We start from the raw sequence: 19,726 nt of genomic DNA on the forward strand, positions 1-19,726 counted from the left end.
AGTAAGTGGACTTCAGTGGATTCGGCTTTTCAGTCACACATGTTGCTGACAGGTGTCTAAAATCAAGCACACAGCCATGTAAGTGAACACCCCCCTGAAATGGACAAAAATGAATGGGAAGTCATTGGCACTGGACAAACCATATACACGGTGTCCAATACCATTCAATTTGGCGTCGTTTCGTTCAAAGTTGATCGCAAATGCCATATGGCAAATGCCAGGGTTAACACTTTGAAAATCCAACAGGTGGCGAGTGCGCTCCACCGTGGTTTTTCATATTGCAAATGCAACACAAGTCAACATCCAAAAGCAAAATTTTGAAAAAGTGAAGAAAAAAAATCAAAAACCTAGCAACCTCTTAAAGTGCTTTCTGGACCATTTTTCGAAATTGTTTTGATTTTTTTGGTCAATTACATGTGTAGTAAGAACTGTATGAATATACTTTTGTCCAATTTTATTATCATATTTTTTTTTTTACTTGTGCATAAGGCATATGTTTTGTCCATTTGCAATATGATTTCATAGGAAGTCAAAAGTAACTTTTTTTGGGGGCCAAATGCCATAAGAAATTTGACATGCTCAAAAATCCTGCAGAAATGCAAAATTGACTGGCCCGATGAACTCAGGATGGCCGGGCAGTGATAGTTGTTCCTTTCCATCGCTCGTTAGGGTTGATTTCAGAATGTCACTTTGGTGATGGTACCTCACTGTTTAAACATATTGCAAATGGACAATAGTCACCAGCAAGTCACTGTCCATCAGTCAATTAGATATCATTATGACACCAAACTGATACAAACTGACACCAAACCCACTTTTTCCAACTTATTTAGAAGCCAACTATCACATATTTCAGAGCAGGCCCGTAATTCACAGCGCCTTCAGTTTAAAACATAATAAAAACGTAAAACACATAGTTATGTTCTAGCTGCGGGTCCAGTTCGGACATTATGTGTAGGCCTATGTGAGGCGACCCCGAATCCCGAGTTTCAGCTCGATAGGTCCATCGGTGCCCGAGCAAAACCCTAATTGGTGCTGAAAATCCATTTTTTTCCATGCCTTGCTATGGGGGTCCTTGAATGAGCTACCGGACAGAAACGTTGGGGTCCGTCTTTATGGGCCGAGCCGGTTTCAATGCACCTAGTCTTGCGTCTCTGAGACTTTTCTAAATGTCGTCATTTTTGTAATGGTCTTTGAAGTCATTGCAAATGTACAAGGCTGTTTCTGGGTCCGAGAACCTTCTAGAGCCACCTAACTCACCACGCACTATTGACCTGATGTCTAGAACAGGTTTCTAAAGTTTCAGAACTCTAGGTCTGACGGTTCTTTTTAGCTCAAACAAAGATAACTATTGCAGGCACTGTCTGTCTCTACGCACCCCAATGGGTCCCTCCTGCCAAGCTGTGTGTGTGTGGGATTTAGTTTTTCTTAGAAATTTTATGGGAATCATGACTGATTTACAGTTCATGGGGGTTGCCTAATCACACATATGAAGCTTTGAAAAGGTCTGACCATTTTAGCCCTTCAAAACAGCCACTATGACACAATTTTAAGGCACTTCCGGTTGGCACAGGAAGCTATATCCTGATATCCTGATTGGTGTATGCCTTTACAGAATCCTGAGTTTTAAGTCTTTACGTTAAGAACTGAGTTATTTACGGAGGGTTTAGTGAGTGTGTGTTATTTCAGAAAATCATAGAAAATCACAGAAATCTCGCAGAGCTCCGCAGCACACTTTAAAAATATGAACACCCTGCAACTGGATCTGTAACTATTTTTTTTTTAAACTATTTTTGAACATCACCAATTTGAAATTGTACGATTTCTCTTAAATGACGATAGATAAATGGCTGGTTCTTTTTTTATTGACACCGGAGGCTCCTTGACTTTGACGTGAAGTGAAAAAATTATTGCTCTATTTTCATTTTGGACCTTTTTCCCAGAAAAATGGCCGTAACTCAAAAAAAAAAAATATATATATATAAAACGGAAACTGAATGTCCGAGAGTTCGTTTGATGACTTCCCGGTAGATCCGGCCCTGCCGCACGGCCCGGCGCTGTCCGCGAATTTAACAAACGTTGTCGGACATCTGGTAAGGGAATACCACCTGAAATGGACAAAAATGAATGGGAAAACATTGGCATAGTACAAACCATGTACACGATGGACAATACCACCCAAATCGGCGTTGATTCATGCAAAATGTTTTGCAAATGCCATATGGCAATTGCCAGTTGTAACACTTCAAAAATCCAACAGGTGGCGTGTGCACTCCACCGTGGTTTTTCATATAGGAAATGGACCCCAAGTCAACATCCAACAGCCAAATTTAGAAAAAATGAATTTTTTGTCAAAAACTTATCACCCCTTAAAAAAGTGCTTTCTGGACCGTTTTTCGAAATTCTTTCGCTTTTTATGTCAATTACACATGTGTAAGAACTGTATGAATATACTTTTGTCCAATTTTATTATCATAATTCTTTTTTAATTACTTGCGCATTAGGCACATGTTTTGTCCATTTGCAATATGATTTCATAGGAAGTCAAAAGTCAAAAGTCAAAAATTGCAAAATTTCATAAACTTCACACACCCCTAAAAAAGTGCTTTCTGGACCGTTTTTCGAAATTCTTTCGAATTTTGTGTCAATTACACACGTATAAGAACTGTATCAACATACTTTAGTCATATTTTATTATCATTATTATTTTTTTTTTTTTACTTGTGCATTAGGCATATGTTTTCTCCATTTGGAATATGATTTCATAGGAAGTCAAAAATAGCTAAATTTTATAAAAAACTTCACACACCCTTAAAAAGTGCTTTCTGGACCGTTTTTCGAAATTCTTTCGAATTTTATGTCAATTACACACATATAAGAACTGTATCAACATACTTTAGTCATATTTTATTATCATAATTTTTAAATTTTTTTTACTTGTGCATAAGGCATATGTTTTGTGGGGGCCAAATGTCATAAGAAATTTGACATGCTCAAAAATCCTGCAGAAATGCAAAATTGACTGTCCTGATGAACTCGGGATGGCCGGGCAGTGATTGTTGTTCCTTTCCATCACTCGTGGTGTTGATTTCATCATGTCCATTTCTTTATGTTTTCTCACTTTTGCAAAGTCACTGTGCATTTGCAATATGGTTCAATGGGCATTCACCATCACGAATTTGTCATGCTATAAAAATCGTGCAGGAATGCCAAATTGACTGGCCCGATGAACTCGGGATGGCTGGGCAGTGATTCTGGTACCTCTCCATCGCTCGTTATGGTTGATTTCAGAATGTCACTTTTGGTGATGGTACCTTACCATTTAAACATATTGCAAATGGACAAGAGTCACCAGCAAGTCACCGTCCATCAGTCAATTTGATATTATTCTGACACCAAACTGATACAAACTGACACCAAACCCACTTTTCCCAACTCGTTTAGGAGCCAAGTATCACATACTTCAGAGCTGGCCCAAAATTCACAACACCTTCGGTTCAAACCATAAAAAAACATAAAACACGTAGTTACGTTCTAGCTGCGGGTCCATTTCTTGTGTTATGTGTAGGCCTAGCTGAGGCGACCCCGAATCCCAAGTTTCGGCTCGATAGGTCATTTGGTGTCCGAGTAAAACCCTAATTGGTGCTGAAAATCCACTTTTTTCAATTACTTGCTACGGGGTCCTTGAATGAGCTATCGGACAGAAACGTTGGGGTCCGTCTCTATGGGCCGAGCCGGTTTCAATGCACCTAGTCTTGTGTCTCTGAGACTTTTCTAAATGTCGCCATTTTTGTAATGGTCAAAATGAATTGAAGTCATTGCAAATGTACGAGGCTGTTTCTCGGTCCGAGAACCTTCTAGAACGCCGTAACTCACCACGCACTATCGACCTGAGGTCTAGGACAGGATTCTAAAGTTTCGGAACTCTAGGTCTGACGGTTCTTTAAAAGTTCCAACAAGGTTAACTAATGCAGGGAGTGTATGTCTCTACGCACCCCAATGGGTCCCTACTCCCAAGCTGTGTGTGTGTGTGATTTAGTTTTCCTTTGAAATTTTATGGGAAAATGACTGATTTACAGTTCATGGGGGTTGCCTAATCACATATATGAAGTTTTGGAAAGATCAGATTTTTTAACCCCTCGAAACAGCCCATGAGACACAAATTATGGCACTTCCGGTTGGCACAGGAAGCTATAACTCAACACACATCCTCATTGGGGTATTCTATTACAGAATCCTGAGTTTTAGGTCTTTACCATAAAAACTGACTGATTTACACAGGGTTGAATGCACTATGTCTATCAAACTGCAGGCAGGTTATGGATATACACTTTTAGGGCGATTTTAACCACTTCCGGTAGGTCCAGGAAGCTTAGAATCGACACAGGTAGACCTTATAGTGGCCTGATGGACTGGTACCGAAGACAGGTTCATAAGGCATTCATAACCCATATAAGCTCCAGGTTGAATTTAGTGGAGCAGGCAATGTATTCCTATGGGGAGAGATATCATTGTATTCTATGAGATCAAAAAACCCTGTTTTACTGTTAAGGGTTAATGCCACACGGTCAAACTTAGGCTTGCACGGATCGGAAGGACCTTAGGAACATTCCTGTGGTTGAATTGTCTTTCTAAACCTAACGGTTCCGCCGCTGTCACCCAAAATCAAATGACGTTGTGGTGCAGGCTTCATTTTGGGCCTACTTTTCTCATGGTCGCTGCGCTCAGACCGAGCGAGCTACGGTCAAGCGGGGCGTCTCGTTGAACTCGGCACAGTCTGGACACTATGGTGATGCCATTTTTTGTGTTGATTTCAGAATGCCATTTTGGTGATGGTCCCTCTCCGCTTAAACATATTGCAAATTAACAAAAGTCAACTAGCAAGTCAGTGTCCATCAGTCAATTAGATGTCATTCTGACACCAAACTGATATCAACTGACACCAAACCCACTTTTTCCAACTCATTTAGAAGCCAACTATCACATATGTCAGAGCAGGCCCATAATTCACAGCGCCTTTAGTTTAAAACATAATAAAAACGTAAAACACATAGTTACGTTCTAGCTACGGGTCCAGTTCGGACATTATGTGTAGTCCTATGTGAGGCGACCCCGAATCCCGAGTTTCGGCTCGATAGGTCATTTGGTGTCCGAGTAAAACCCTAATTGGTGCTGAAAATCCACTTTTTGCATTTACTTGCTACGGGGTCCTTGAATGAGCTATCGGACAGAAACGTTGGGGTCCGTCTCTATGGGCCAAGCCGGTTTCAATGCACCTAGTCATGTGTCTCTGAGACTTTTCTAAATGTCGCCATTTTCGCAATGGTCAAAATGAATTTAAGTCATTGCAAATGTACAAGGCTGTTTCTCGGGTCCGAGAACCTTCTAGAGCCACCTATCTCACCACGCACTATCGACCTGAGGTCTAGAACAAGTTTCTAAAGTTTCGGAACTCTAGGTCTGACGGTTCTTTTTTAGCTCGAACAAAGCTAACTATTGGAGGCAGTGTCAGTCTACGCACCCCAATACGTCCCTCCTTCCAAGTTGTGTATCTGTCTGATTTATTTTTCCTTTGAAATTTTATGGGAAAAATGACTGATTTACAGTTCATGGGGGTTGCCTAATCACACATATGAAGTTTTGGACAGATCTGATTTTTTTAACCCTTTGAAACAGCCCCTGAGACACCAATTATGGCACTTCCGGTTGACACAGGAAGCTATAAGTCAACACATATCCTCATTGGGCTATGCTTTTACAGAATCCTAAGTTTTAAGTCTTTACGTTAAAAATTGACTGATTTACACAGGGTTCAATGCACTATGTCTATCAAATTGCAGGCAGGGTATGCATATACACTTTCAGGGTGATTTTAAGCACTTCCGGTTGGTCCAGGAAGCTTAGAATCGACACAGGTGGACCTCATAGTGTCCTGATGGACTGTCATCAAAGACAGGTTCATAAGGCATTCATAACCCATATAGGTTTCAGGTTGAATTTAGGGGTGCAGGCAATGTATTCCTATGGGGAGAGAAGTCAATGCAAACTGTTTGATGTAAACACCTTCTTTTAACTGTGAAGGGTTAATGCCACACGGTCAAGGTTAGGCTTGCACGGATCGGGGGGACCTTAGGAACGTACCTGAGGTCGAATTGTGTTTCTCACCCTAACGGTTCTCTCACTGTCACCCAAAAGCAAATGACATTGTGGTGCAGGCTTCATTTTGGGCCTACTTTTCTAATGGTCGCTGCGCTTAGACCGAGTGAGCTACGGTCAAGCGGGATATCTCGTTGAACCCGGCACGGCCTTGGGAATATGTTTATGCCATTGCCTGCTCTCTGTGTCTTTAAGCACCGCGCTTTGTCACTCCATCCTTGCTGTGTGTGTGTGTGAGAGCTTTTCTTTGACATCTGTTGGGAGAAATGACTGATTTTACAGTTCAGGAGGGTTGCCTAATCACACATATGAAGTTTTGAAAAGATCTGACCTTTTTAACCCTTGGATACAGCCACTATGACACCATTTAAGGCACTTACTGTTGGCACAGGAAGCTATAAATAAACTCATATCCTCATTGGGGTATGCCTTTACAGAATCCTGAGTTTTAAGTCTTTACGTAAAGAACTGAGTTATTTACGGAGGGTTTAGTGAGTGTGTGTTATTTCAGAAAATCATAGAAAATCACAGAAATCTCGCAGAGCTCCGCAGCACACTTTAAAAAGATCCGTATGAACACCCTGCAACTGGATCTGTAACTGTTGAAAAAAAAACACCTAACTTTGAACATCACCAATCTGTCATTGTACGATTTCTCTTAATTGACGATAGATAAATGGTTGATTTGTTTTTTATTGACACCGGAGGCTCCTTGACTTTGACGTGAAGTGAAAAAATAATTTCTCTATTTTCATTTTGGACCTTTAATCCCAGAAAAATGGCCATAACTCAAAAACCGTTGAGGCCTAGACGCCATCTTGTTCGGGGCCAACTGCCCATTATGCCAAGAAGCCTACGCACACCAAGTTTTGGCTTCGAAATATTTTCAGTTTTCGAGATAAGGCCCCGTCGTGATTTGTGATGTTTTGTCAAATTGCAATTTGATTGCTTATGCCCTCTTGTGGGATTTTCCGGGATAGCGGAAAAATGACCAAAATTTGATTATTTTATAAAACAAAAACCGAATGTCCGACAAAGTTCATTTGATGACATCCCGGTAGATCCGGCCCTGCCGCTCGGCCCGACGCCGTCCCCGAATTTTACAAATGTTTTCGGACGTCTAGTAAGGGACGGTACATTTGCAATATGGACTTTCTCACTAACCATACAGAAATTGTCGAAATGTTCCCTTAATGTATGTAAGGGACCGTACATTTCCAATATGGACTTTCTCACTCACCATATGGCGAATGTCAAAACGTTCCCTTAAGGTATGCAATCTCCATAGACAAACATTGACAGTAGAATGGACTTACTGAAGATCTCATTGACTTTCAACGTGGCATGTCTAGGGGCAACAACGGCTCAGCCGTGAAATGGTAGACAACACAAGCTCACAGAACGGACCGCCGAGAGCTGAACCACGTAGAGCGTAAAAATAATCCTCTGTTGTAAAACTCACTGCTGAGTTCCACATACTTTGGCCTTGTACTTTATCTCCTTCCTGGACTCACAGTGATCTGCTCAGGAAATATCAACATATTATAATTATATTCAACTGAGTTCCTTCATTCATACAACTTCCTCTGCACGTCTCATGATGACTGTTTAGCTTGTCAGTGTGCTTTTCTAAATAGATCACTCAGTCAAGTAGGAATCAAATAGAACTTAAATATCCCAGAATGCTTTGTATTTGAGTGTTACCTCAGTGAACGTCTCTACTCACTACCACTGTCACAAAGAGAGAATAAGGGAGGAGGAGAGGAAGAGATAGTAATAAAAATATATTTGATCTTTCCTAAGTTCTCACCAGTGATGTCATCATAACCAGTAACCTTTTCTACTCTTGGCCCAGCCTGACCCTGGCATATAGTATCAGACCTTGTAGTTCAGATGGTACTGAAGTGAAGCTGCCTGATGGATGTCCAGCTGTTTATTTTCTATAAAGTGAAGTGAACTTATTCCTGTCTCCTGCCTGCATTATTCCCAACCCGATCCTGAGTGACTAAGTACCCATTTCTACCTCTTACAGTATCAAACATAGCAAACTACAATCTTTTATCCAACATATGTGTGTATAGTCCTCGACAGTGTCATCATCAAAACTGATTGAATGTTCAACCAACTCTTTTTCTCCAGAGTATGTGCGGCTTGTGGATGGAGCTGGTCTCTGCTCCGGGAGAGTGGAGGTGAAGTCCAATCAGTCCTGGGTCTCAGTGTGTGAAGCTGACTTTGACCGGCAGGATGCAGAGGTAGTCTGTGGGGAGCTTGGCTGTGGGGCTCCTGCAGCTCTACAGGGGGGGCTCTATGGAGAAGGTGAGGGTCAGACCTGGGATAAAGAGTTCCAGTGTAAAGGCAATGAGTCCCTTCTCCTGGACTGTGACACCTCAGACAGAAAAAACAACACCTGCCTAACTGGTAATGCTGTTGGACTCACCTGCTCAGGTAAGAAACAGTTTGTCACTCAATCAACATTGTTTCTCATCAGGAGTGAAGAATATGAGAGACAATATAGGTGTGTTTTAGTGAGAAAATAGTAAGATTACTGTCTCTCTCTTTTCTTTTCTCAGAGCCTGATGATGTGAGGCTGGTTGGAGGAGGCAGTCGCTGTGCTGGTGGAGTGGAGTGGTACAACCAGGGAGAGTGGAGGACTGTGGGAGCTGATGACTGGAACCAGAGGGATGTAGCTGCAGTAGTGTGTCGACAGCTGGGTTGTGGCTCCACTGTTTCAGTACCACCTGGAAACACCACTAGAGGGTTCAGAGTTTCCTGTTCTGGGTCTGAGGGCGCACTGAGGGAGTGTAGGAGAAGTTATGATCTCCTTCCTGGACTCACAGTGATCTGCTCAGGTAAAATAACAAGATGCACCATGTGGCCAAAAGTATGTGGACATTAGTGGATTTGGCTATTTCAGCACACCCGTTGCTGAGAGGTGTATAAAATTGAGCACTGTCGTGGAAATTTCCTCTTTTTACCAAATCGTGAGAGCAAACCACACACAAGTCAGTTAGTTATCACAAAGTCCATCTTTAATTATATGAGCTCTATCACAACCCTGTGACTCTCAGATCAATTCAGTGTCTATCAATGAATTCTCTGAGAGTCCCCTCCACATTTCAACTGAGATCTTTTATAGCAAAGACACACAGGATAAGACAGCATCGGCATAATTCATCGTTCAGCTTTGTCTCCTTTCTCAAACTCAGAACCATAAACCAATCCTCCATATCAACAGGCATATATCAAATCCATCCTATCTTGACAAGATCAGAGACACACTGACTGGCACACAGACATTGTGGAGCCAAGAGATACACGCTTGACCTCTCCCCTCTCTCCGGCACATTGGCAACTTAGTCTTGACAGAGAACAGATACTGCAACCCCGCCACAGTATTATACAAAAATAACATTCTGATGAGAAGTAACTTACAAACATATGATGAATCTAAAACATCTTACCTATGTTACCAACCAATTCTGATTATTCCCCAACAGCACACCGCCATGCAATCTCCATAGACAAACATTGGCAGTATAATGGCTTTACTGAAATGCTCTGTGATTTTCAACATGACACGTCAAGGAGCAACAACGCATCAGCCACAAAACTCACTGCTGAGTTCCACATACTTTAGTCCATGTATTATATCTCCTTCCTGGACTCAGTGATCTGCTCAGGAAATATCAACATATTATAATTATATTCAACTCATTTCCTTCATTCATACAACTTCCTCTGCACCTCTCATGATGACTGTTTAGCTTGTCAGTCTGCTTTGCAAAATAGATCCCTCAGTCAAGTAGGAGTCAAATACAACTTAAATATCCCAGAATGCTTTTGTATGTGAGTGTTATCTCAGTGAACGTCTCTACTCACTACCACTGTCACATGTTATGTTATTGTCAGATCTAAATGAGGAAAGTAGTTGAGGAGCTACGTTTTCTTTTTCTCTCCTCTAGTTCCAGATGTCCTGCTTAAGCCTGATATCAACATATGTTGTCTCAGTGACTGTAGGCCCACTACTCATGTTGCCCTGTGAGGGAGGGTGGCTGGCACTGTTACATGCTGATGTTATTGTCATATCTATAGGAAACTAGTTGAAGAGGTTTTTCTTGTTCTCTTTCATTGTTACAGATCTCCTGGTCCAGCCTGATATCTTCCTGACTGACTCAATGGGTGGGGTCTCCAGGGGCCACCAGGGGCCCGAGATGTTCAGGGGCTACAACTTCACCATCACCTGCTCCACTCAGCCACAGTACCCAGGAGGCTCCTTCCTCCTCACGTTCACCGGCTCCAACAGAACCCAGACCCAGCCAGCTGTCAATCACTCTGCTGCCTTCCTCTTCCCTGCTGCAGATGACTCCCACCAAGGGAACTACAGCTGTGTTTATGAGAATTATGTTTTCTCTCACAACTTCTCCTCTGAGAGTGAGCTCCTCTCCCTCGCCATCACAGGTAACTGAACATGAACCAGACTTATAACTTTGTCATTGACAGATTTCCCACAGATCTATGTGATGATGATCAGTCCCCTCATCAAAGGTCTTTCTGTTTGCAGCCTCTCCTCTGCCAGCCTTCATCATCAGACACGTTGTAGTGCTGCTGATCCTACTGACAGCCATCACCACCTCCTACCTGTACTACAAGGTAAAGACATTTACTCAGACGTTACAAGTCATTTAAACTAGAGGGAGAGGGTGAGGGGGAGAGGGAGGGAGATACGAGAGAGTAATTGTCTGACTGTTGGTGCTGTGTCTCCCTAGCGCACCAGGAGGCAGAAGAGAGTGAACAGGGTGAGCAGCATGGATCTTTATGTCAATGCCATGGAGATGGTCTCTCTGAGCTCCAGAGCTGAAGCTGGACCGGGAGAGGAGAGAGCAGCCCAGGGGACGGAGTAGGAGTAGAATGAAGCTGACCCTTCATGCTGATCTTAGGTCAGTTTTGTGTTTTAAATCCATGGTCAGCAGTGGACTGGTGTTTAAAATGTGGTGACAAACCTGAAGTATTTCTAATTTTAATAACAATTTAAGAAAAAAGGAGTGACTGCAACCACCATTATTCATTTAGTTTGTTTTTACAACCAGAGAAACATGGGGTTTTGGGTAACATGGTGTTTTGGGTAACATGGGGATTTGGGTAACATGGGGTTTTGGGTAACATAGGGTTCAGGGTAACATGGGGTTTTGGGTAACATGGGGTTTTGGGTAACATGGGGTTTTGGGAAACATGGGGTTTGGGTCACATGGGGTTTCGGTAACATGGGGTTCTAGGTAACATGGGGTTTTGGGTAACATGGGGTTTGGGTAACATGGGTTTTGTGTAACATGGGGTTTTGGTAACATGTGGTTTTGGATAACATGGGGTTTTGGGTAACATGGGGTTTTGGGTAACATGGGGTTCTGGTAACATTGGGTTTTGGGTAATATGGGGTTTTGGTAACATGGGGTTTCGGGTAACGTGGGTATTGGGTAACATGGGGTCTTGGTAACATGTGGTTTTGTAACATGGGGTTTTGGGTAACATGGGGTTCTGGTAACATTGGGTTTTGGGTAACATGGGGTTTTGGGTAACATGGGGTTTTGGTAACATGGGGCTTTGGGTAACATTGGGTTCTGGGTAACATGTGGTTTTGGGTAACATGGGGTTTTGGTAACATGTGGTTTTGTAACATGGGGTTTGGTAACATTGGGTTTTGGGTAACATGGGGTTTTGGGTAACATGGGGTTTTGGTAACATGGGGTTTCGGGTAACATGGGGTTTGGGTAACATGGGGTTTTGGGTAACATGGGTTTTAGGTAACATGTGGTTCTAGTAACATGGGGTTTTGGGTAACATGGGGTTTTGGGTAACATGGGGTTTTGGGTAACATGTGGTTCTGGTAACATGGGGTTTTGGGTAACATGGGGTTTTGGGTAACATGGGGTTTTGGGTAACATGTGGTTCTGGTAACATGGGGTTCTTGGTAACATGGGGTTTTGGGTAACATGGGGTTTTGGGTAACATGGGGTTTTGGGTAATATGGGGTTTTGGTAACATGGGGTTTTGGGTAATATGGGGTTTGGTAACATGGGGTTTGGGGGAACACAGGGTTTTGGGTAACATGGGGTATTGGGTAACATGGGGGTGTACTGTAACATGGGGGTGTACTGTAACATGGGGGTGTACTGTAACATTGGGGTTAGGGTAACATGGGGTTTGGGTAACATGGGGTTCTGGGTGACGTGGGATTTGGGTAACATGGGGTTTGGGGTAACATGGGGTATTGGGTAACATGGGGGTGTACTGTAACATGGGGGTGTACTGTAACATTTGGGTTTGGGTAACATGGGGTTCTGGGTAACGTGGGATTTGGGTAACATTGGGTTTGGGTAACATTGGGGTTTGGGTAACATTGGGGTTTGGGTAACATGGGGTTTTGGTAACGTGGGGTTTTGGTAACGTGGGGTTTTAATTATTTTAAGAGTTGCTAAATTACTGTCTGTTTTGTTTTCTTGAATATCTGCTTTTGTCTTTATCTTTTTTAGTGTCTCTTCAATTCTTTATCTTATTTAGTGTCTCTTAGATTCTGTATCTTATTTAGTGTCTCTTAGATTCTTTATCTTATTTAGTGTCTCTTAGATTCTGTATCTTATTTAGTGTCTCTTAGATTCTTTATCTTATTTAGTGTCTCTTAGATTGTTTATCTTATTTAGTGTCTCTTAGATTCTTTATCTTATTTAGTGTCTCTTAGATTCTTTATCTTGAAGTGTTTCCATTATTAGTCCATGTATTATTATAATCATCTGTTCATTCTTTGTATTTTGAAACATTTTTTAATAAAGGGGTTTGTTGTTGTTTACCTCTCATGATGTTATTGATTATAAACGTTATGATATTGATTATGATGTAGATTAGTGTTATGTTGTTAGTAGTATAGAGATAATGTTATTGATTATACATGTTATGATATTGATTATGAAGTAGATTATTGTTATGATGTTGCTCTTTAAACTGCCATGTAATCAACTGAATGCTTTTAATAAAATTACAGGCTGTCAGTCTTGTGTGATTTAATTATTAGACAGACTACAACATACAGTATGAATTAACTGAGATCAGTCTGTGTGATTCCCCTCTTGGACAGACTACAACATACAGTATGAATTAACTGGTCATACATTTGGCAGGAGGTTAGGAAGTGCATGTCAGTTTCCACCTCATTTTGTGGGCTGTGGGCACATAGCCTGTCTTCTCTGGAGAGCCAGGTACTGACCTGTATATAGTCCTGCTATTGTTATTTTACTGTTGCTCTTTAATTACTTTTTACTCTTTAATTACTTGTTACTTTCATTTCTTATTCTTATCCATATTTCTATAAACTGCATCGTAACTCGTAACTATTTGATTTGAGGTCTGCCTACGGTGGCCTTTCTCAATAGCAAAGCTATGCTCACTCAGTCTGTACATAGTCAAAGCTTTCTTTAAGTTGGGGTCAGTCACAGTGGTCAGGTATTCTGCCACTGTGTTCTCTCTGTTTAGGGCCAAATAGCATAGTTTGCTCTGTTTTTTGTTAATTCATTCCAATGTGTCAAGTAATTATCTTTTTGTTTTCTCATGATTTGGTTGGGTCTAATGTGTTTGCTGTCCTGGGGCTCTGTGGGGTCTGTTTGTGTATGTGAACAGAGCCCCAGGTCCAGCTTGCTTAGGGGTCTCATCTGTCTGTCTCTGTCTGTGTCTCTCGCTCTTTCTGTCTCTCTCACATACAGATGAGGGGATAATAATAACACCTGCTAATTCAAACAGTGAGAAACTACAAACAAACAGAGAGAGAGAAGAAGACATCAATGTAGTTATGTATCCTCTATAGACTATGATGTATTGTTGTCCTGGTGTGTATTTATGTATCCTCTATAGACTATGATGTATTGTTGTCCTGGTGTGTAGTTATTTATCCTCCATAGACTATGATGTATTGTTGTCCTGGTGTGTAGTTATTTATCCTCTATAGACTATGATGTATTGTTGTCCTGGTGTGTAGTTATTTATCCTCCATAGACTATGATGTATTGTTGTCCTGGTGTGTAGTTATTTATCCTCCATAGACTATGATGTATTGTTGTCCTGGTGTGTAGTAATTTATCCTCCTCATAGACTATGATGTATTGTTGTCCTGGTGTGTAGTTATTTATCCTCCATAGACTATGATGTATTGCTGTCCTGGTGTGTAGTTATTTATCCTCCACATAGACTATGATGTATTGTTGGCCTGGTGTGTAGTTATTTATCCTCCACATAGACTATGATGTATTGTTGGCCTGGTGTGTAGTTATTTATCCTTTATAGACTATGATGTATTGTTGTCCTGGTGTGTAGTTATTTATCCTCCATAGACTATGATGTATTGTTGTCCTGGTGTGTAGTTATTTATCCTCCACATAGACTATGATGTATTGTTGGCCTGGTGTGTAGTTATTTATCCTCCATAGACTATGATGTATTGTTGGCCTGGTGTGTAGTTATTTATCCTCTATAGACTATGATGTATTGTTGTCCTGGTGTGTAGTAATTTATCCTCCTCATAGACTATGATGTATTGTTGTCCTGGTGTGTAGTTATTTATCCTCCATAGACTATGATGTATTGTTGTCCTGGTGTGTAGTAATTTATCCTCCTCATAGACTATGATGTATTGTTGTCCTGGTGTGTAGTTATTTATCCTCCATAGACTATGATGTATTGCTGTCCTGGTGTGTAGTTATTTATCCTCCATAGACTATGATGTATTGTAGTCCTGGTGTGTAGTTATTTATCCTCCACATAGACTATGATGTATTGTTGTCCTGGTGTGTAGTTATTTATCATCCATAGACTATGATGTATTGTTGTCCTGGTGTGTAGTTATTTATCCTCCACATAGACTATGATGTATTGTTGTCCTGGTGTGTAGTTATTTATCATCCATAGACTATGATGAATTGTTGTCCTGGTGTGTAGTTATTTATCCTCCATACTATGGTGAGTGTAAATGCAGAGCCAACTACTACATGTCTGGTCAGGGTCCAGAAGTCACCACCAACCCTGGAGAGATACAGTCACCCACCAACCCTGGAGAGATACAGTCACCCACCAACCCTGGAGAGATACAGTCACCCACCAACCCTGGAGAGATACAGTCACCCACCAACCCTGGAGAGATACAGTCACCCACCAACCCTGGAGAGATACAGTCACCCACCAACCCTGGAGAGATACAGTCACCCACCAACCCTGGAGAGATACAGTCACCCACCAACCCTGGAGAGATACAGACACCCACCAACCCTGGAGAGATACAGTCACCCACCAACCCTGGAGAGATACAGTCACCCACCAACCCTGGAGAGATACAGTCACCCACCAACCCTGGAGAGATACAGGTTTTGCAGGATTTTGTTCCAGACCACCACTGAAACGCCTGAAGTAAAATTGGCTCATCATAAAGGATTTGATGATATATTGATTGACTGGTATGTGTTGTAGTGGTACCTGGCTGGGGAAACATCTACGAAACGTCTGCATACCTGGTCTGTGCCCCAATAATCTCTCCTTCCTCCCAAAGTGTGTGCTTGCTCACCTCCCTTCATGGACAGGATTTGACAAGAATAGATTAGTATGGAAACTCATGCCATAACCTTCGCCTTCACCAATCCAATGCTTTTACACTTTATGGGGAGTAGTGAATGAGTGTACACTTCAGGAATCAGTAAATACTTTTGGGACGCACCCCTGGCCCAGGCCGGAGGATCTCCAAATTGACCACTTGTCAAAGGGAGCCAACACATTCTGTGGTGCTCTATTCTGGAATATTAACTGTCGTTTGTCGCCCCCTGGTGGAAAGAACGTAATATAATCCTTCTCTCTATATTTCTGTGCATTTTGTACCTCGCAGCACACCGTACAAATATTCAAAGTTCAACGCTGATATGACCGTTCTGCGAGCAGCAGGATAATATGTTGGCAGCACAAAAGCATATTATTTTTTTCGAAATAAAAATATTAATAATAAAAATAGAAAAAATAAATAAATAAAAATATATAGAGATGTATATATATATTTTACTCTAAATAAGAGTCCCCTTGCAAGAACAAGCTCAAATTTGACAATATCGATTATTTTAGCACTGTAGTTCAATACAACTGTTTTTCACAGCATTGCAACAACTTTTGAAACAAATAAATTGATAATTTGACATATTTTAATATTGTATAATTTATACCAGCATTTCTTTTGAACTGGTATGTTGAAAGCTGTTGTGTAGGTCAGTGGTGTAGTGGTGCCTGGAGAAGTGGGTATACAGTACTCTAATTTAGTAAAACATTTTCCAAACGGCCCAGAGAAGGAAAGGCACCCTGTGTGAAAGATTATATGAGAAACGGTGGCATACACTGAATGACCTAAAACTATAAATCCCCATATTGGTCTTTCACAGTCAGACCAACCCAAGCTGTAATGTTCAGTAGGATAATAGTAGACCAACCCAAGCTGTACTGTTCAGTAGGATAATAGTAGACCAACCCAAGCTGTACTGGTCAGTAGGATAATAGTAGACCAACCCAAGCTGTACTGTTCAGTAGGATAATAGTAGACCAACCCAAGCTGTACTGTTCAGTAGGATAATAGTAGACCAACCCAAGCTGTACTGTTTAGTAGGATAATAGTAGACAAACCCAAGCTGTACTGTTCAGTAGGATAATAGTAGACCAACCCAAGCTGTACTGTTCAGTAGGATAATAGTAGACCAACCCAAGCTGTACTGTTCAGTAGGATAATAGTATTAAATAAATTGTCCAGGTTTCACCAACAAGCTTTAATGGCCTGAAAAATATGTTTCCTGCACATTTTTTCCCCACATAAAGATCTTTTGTGGAATAATTCAGACATGACTGTAAGTAATAAGTCCTTGTTCTACCCCAGCTGTCAGGAGAGGAATAACGACTTTGTTCTTGATGTTTTTGACAACAGAGGTTATATTCTCACATATGAACAATTTCTAACATTGAAAGGGTTTCCAATACCTTTCAGAGAGTTTATTTCTGTGGTCAGAGCCGTTACCAGGGGTCTAACTACACTAATGAAAACTCATCTTATCTTTGGTAGTGATCACAAAGTTGATCCAGAACTCAGATTGGAAGGCGTGGGTTTACTTGAGAGATCTTGTTGTAATAAATATATAAGACCAATTCTCCGTTCACAAAAGCAACTTCCACCGAGAGGAAAGTGTTTGTGGAAGCTGCTTATTATTCCTGACCTTGTCTGGAAACATGCCTGGTTCAGGCCTCACAAATACTGTATAACAAACAACTTTAAGGAAGAGCACTTTAACATGTTACATCAGATATATCCATGTAATTCTATGATGTCCACATGTGGCTGTTGATGATATCTGTGTTTTCTGTGAAAAAGGTGAGAATCTGTCCCACTTGTTCTTTAATGTAAATTTGTGTCATAATTTTGGGGAAACCTTGCAAGATACTTATTTACCATTATGAACACTGCCCATGTTTTACATGAAGGATATAATATGTTACTATTGCAATGACAACAAGACCATTGAAATGATTGTGAATTTTTTATTCTTGTTGCCAAATACTTTATACACAAACAAATATTCCAAAATTCTATACCAAAATTACATTTTTTTCTGATTGAATTTAACGATTTTTTAAAACATTAACCCTAGTGAATAACAACATTAACCCTAGTGAATAACAACATTAACCCTAGTGAATAACAACAAGATTAACATCTTCCTGAATCATTATAGATTTCTTCAGAGTGATTACTATTACAATAGAAAAGCTAATTTTTTGTATGTTTTAGTATTTTCTTTTTAATACCTGCGTTTGTATGACGTAACAATGTAAATTGTAGATCTGTATTTTGAATTTTAAAAAATATATAAATAAAATAAAATATAAAAAGACGCACATCGTCTTCTGCTGACTGGAGGGGCAACACAGTTGAGGAACCAAAAGTGTATTTTAATTTATTTCACAACAGTGTAATATTATATTAGTCATTCAAAGAGAAGCATGTGTTGATTGGTTTGTTTATAATGAGTGATAATTTAAAACAATCTTTAGATCCACTACATATTTGCATTGAACCTTAGTTCTGACATGGATCATTTTGACCCCTGGGGCATATCTTTTATCAAAGCCAAAATGTGGTTTATTCAATTCTTCCAATTTCTCATGACTTTGTCAATCAACTTGTTCTTAATACATCTAAATCATGGTTTAGTGTTTCTGTATCAATATGGACTTTTAACAAATTCAAATCCTTTGTATTCCTACTACAATGTTAAAACATTCTACATTGTGACATCATTAAAAAACTCCTACTACAATGTTAAAACATTCTACATTGTGACATCATTAAAATACTCCTACTACAATGTTTAAACATTCTACATTGTGACATCATTAAAATACTCCTACTACAATGTTAAAACATTCTACATTGTGACATCATTAAAATACTCCTACTACAATGTTAAAACATTCTACATTGTGACATCATTAAAATACTCCCACTACATTGTTAAAACATTCTACATTGTGACATTTCATTGATATCATGAAACAACTACTTCATGTATGTATTTTCTGATGTTTGATCAGAGATCTTTTATCAGAGTATCTCTTGTGACATTGATCACAGCTATGAGATTTCTCTCCTGTGTGTGTTCTCTGGTGTATAGTCAGATGGCTAAATGTAACAAAACTCTTCCCACATTGAGTACAGTTATAAGGTTTCTCTACTGTGTGTATTTTCTGGTGTGATTTTAAATCTGTTGAACTAACAAAACTCTTTCCGCAGTGGTAAGGTTTCTCTTCCTTGTGTGGTCTCAGATGTACTGTCAGACAGCTTGAGTGAGTAAAACTATTCCCGCATTGATCACAGCTATAAGATTTCTCTCCTGTGTGAATTCTCATGTGTACTTTTAGTGATTCTGATCTTAAGTAACTCTTCCCACAATCAAAACAGTGGTGAGATTTCTCTCCTGTGTGTACTCGCTGGTGTATTTTAAGTTCTGATGAAGATTTGCAACCTTACCCACAGTCAGAGAAGCAGTGAGATTATTTCCCTGTGGGTCTCTGCTGGTGTTTCTTGAGGTGATATCAACTGGAGAGACTCTTCTCTGCCTTGTTAGCATCATGATGTTGAGGCTCCCCAGAGGATCCACGATAGTCACGTCTCTCTCCTGTGTAAAGAACAAGTCAGACAGATGGTTAAAGGCCCACAACAACAGAAATCCACTGTAAAAGGTGATGCCAACAGCGTAGCCATGATGTTGTACAACAATTGACGTCTGTAATGAATGTTAAAATTACTTGAAAATTGTTTTAAGACAGTCAAGTGAGCAACAATAGTCATATTTAGTCTTGTTTTCACATTAGTAGGAACATTGAAGATTTTAGGCTAGAAAAAAGTAAAAGTTGTTGACATCCTAAGCAGTGTGCCAGATGACTTTTGGTCTTCTATATAGACCCTTTTCTGTGTTTGCTAAAATTGCAACAAGGGCGATGCACATGCAATTTGGTT

General features: G+C 40.4%; 1 protein-coding gene across 1 annotated transcript; it reads left to right on the plus strand.

Annotated features, from left to right (window-relative positions):
- The first annotated feature begins 1,997 nt into the window (after positions 1-1,997).
- On the plus strand, positions 1,998-11,166 carry LOC135533606 (deleted in malignant brain tumors 1 protein-like). The gene is made up of 6 exons (XM_064960895.1): positions 1,998-2,093; positions 8,238-8,601; positions 8,727-9,005; positions 10,294-10,614; positions 10,718-10,806; positions 10,923-11,166. The coding sequence occupies exons 1-6, from the start codon at positions 1,998-2,000 to the stop codon at positions 11,055-11,057; spliced, it is 1,284 nt and encodes a 427-aa protein (XP_064816967.1). The 3' UTR covers positions 11,058-11,166.
- Positions 11,167-19,726: the final 8,560 nt, after the last annotated feature.

The sequence above is a fragment of the Oncorhynchus masou genome, unplaced genomic scaffold (assembly GCF_036934945.1).
Source record: "Oncorhynchus masou masou isolate Uvic2021 unplaced genomic scaffold, UVic_Omas_1.1 unplaced_scaffold_2504, whole genome shotgun sequence".
Classification (NCBI taxonomy): domain Eukaryota; kingdom Metazoa; phylum Chordata; class Actinopteri; order Salmoniformes; family Salmonidae; genus Oncorhynchus; species Oncorhynchus masou.

Coding starts and splice junctions, on each gene's coding strand:
- LOC135533606 (XM_064960895.1), top strand. CDS start 1,998: ATGTCCGAGAGTTCGTTTGATGACTTCCCGGTAGATCCGGCCCTGCCG. Junction 2,094..8,237: donor CAAACGTTGTCGGACATCTG/GTAAGGGAATAC, acceptor ATGTGTGTATAG/TCCTCGACAGTGTCATCATC. Junction 10,807..10,922: donor CCTCCTACCTGTACTACAAG/GTAAAGACATTT, acceptor GTGTCTCCCTAG/CGCACCAGGAGGCAGAAGAG.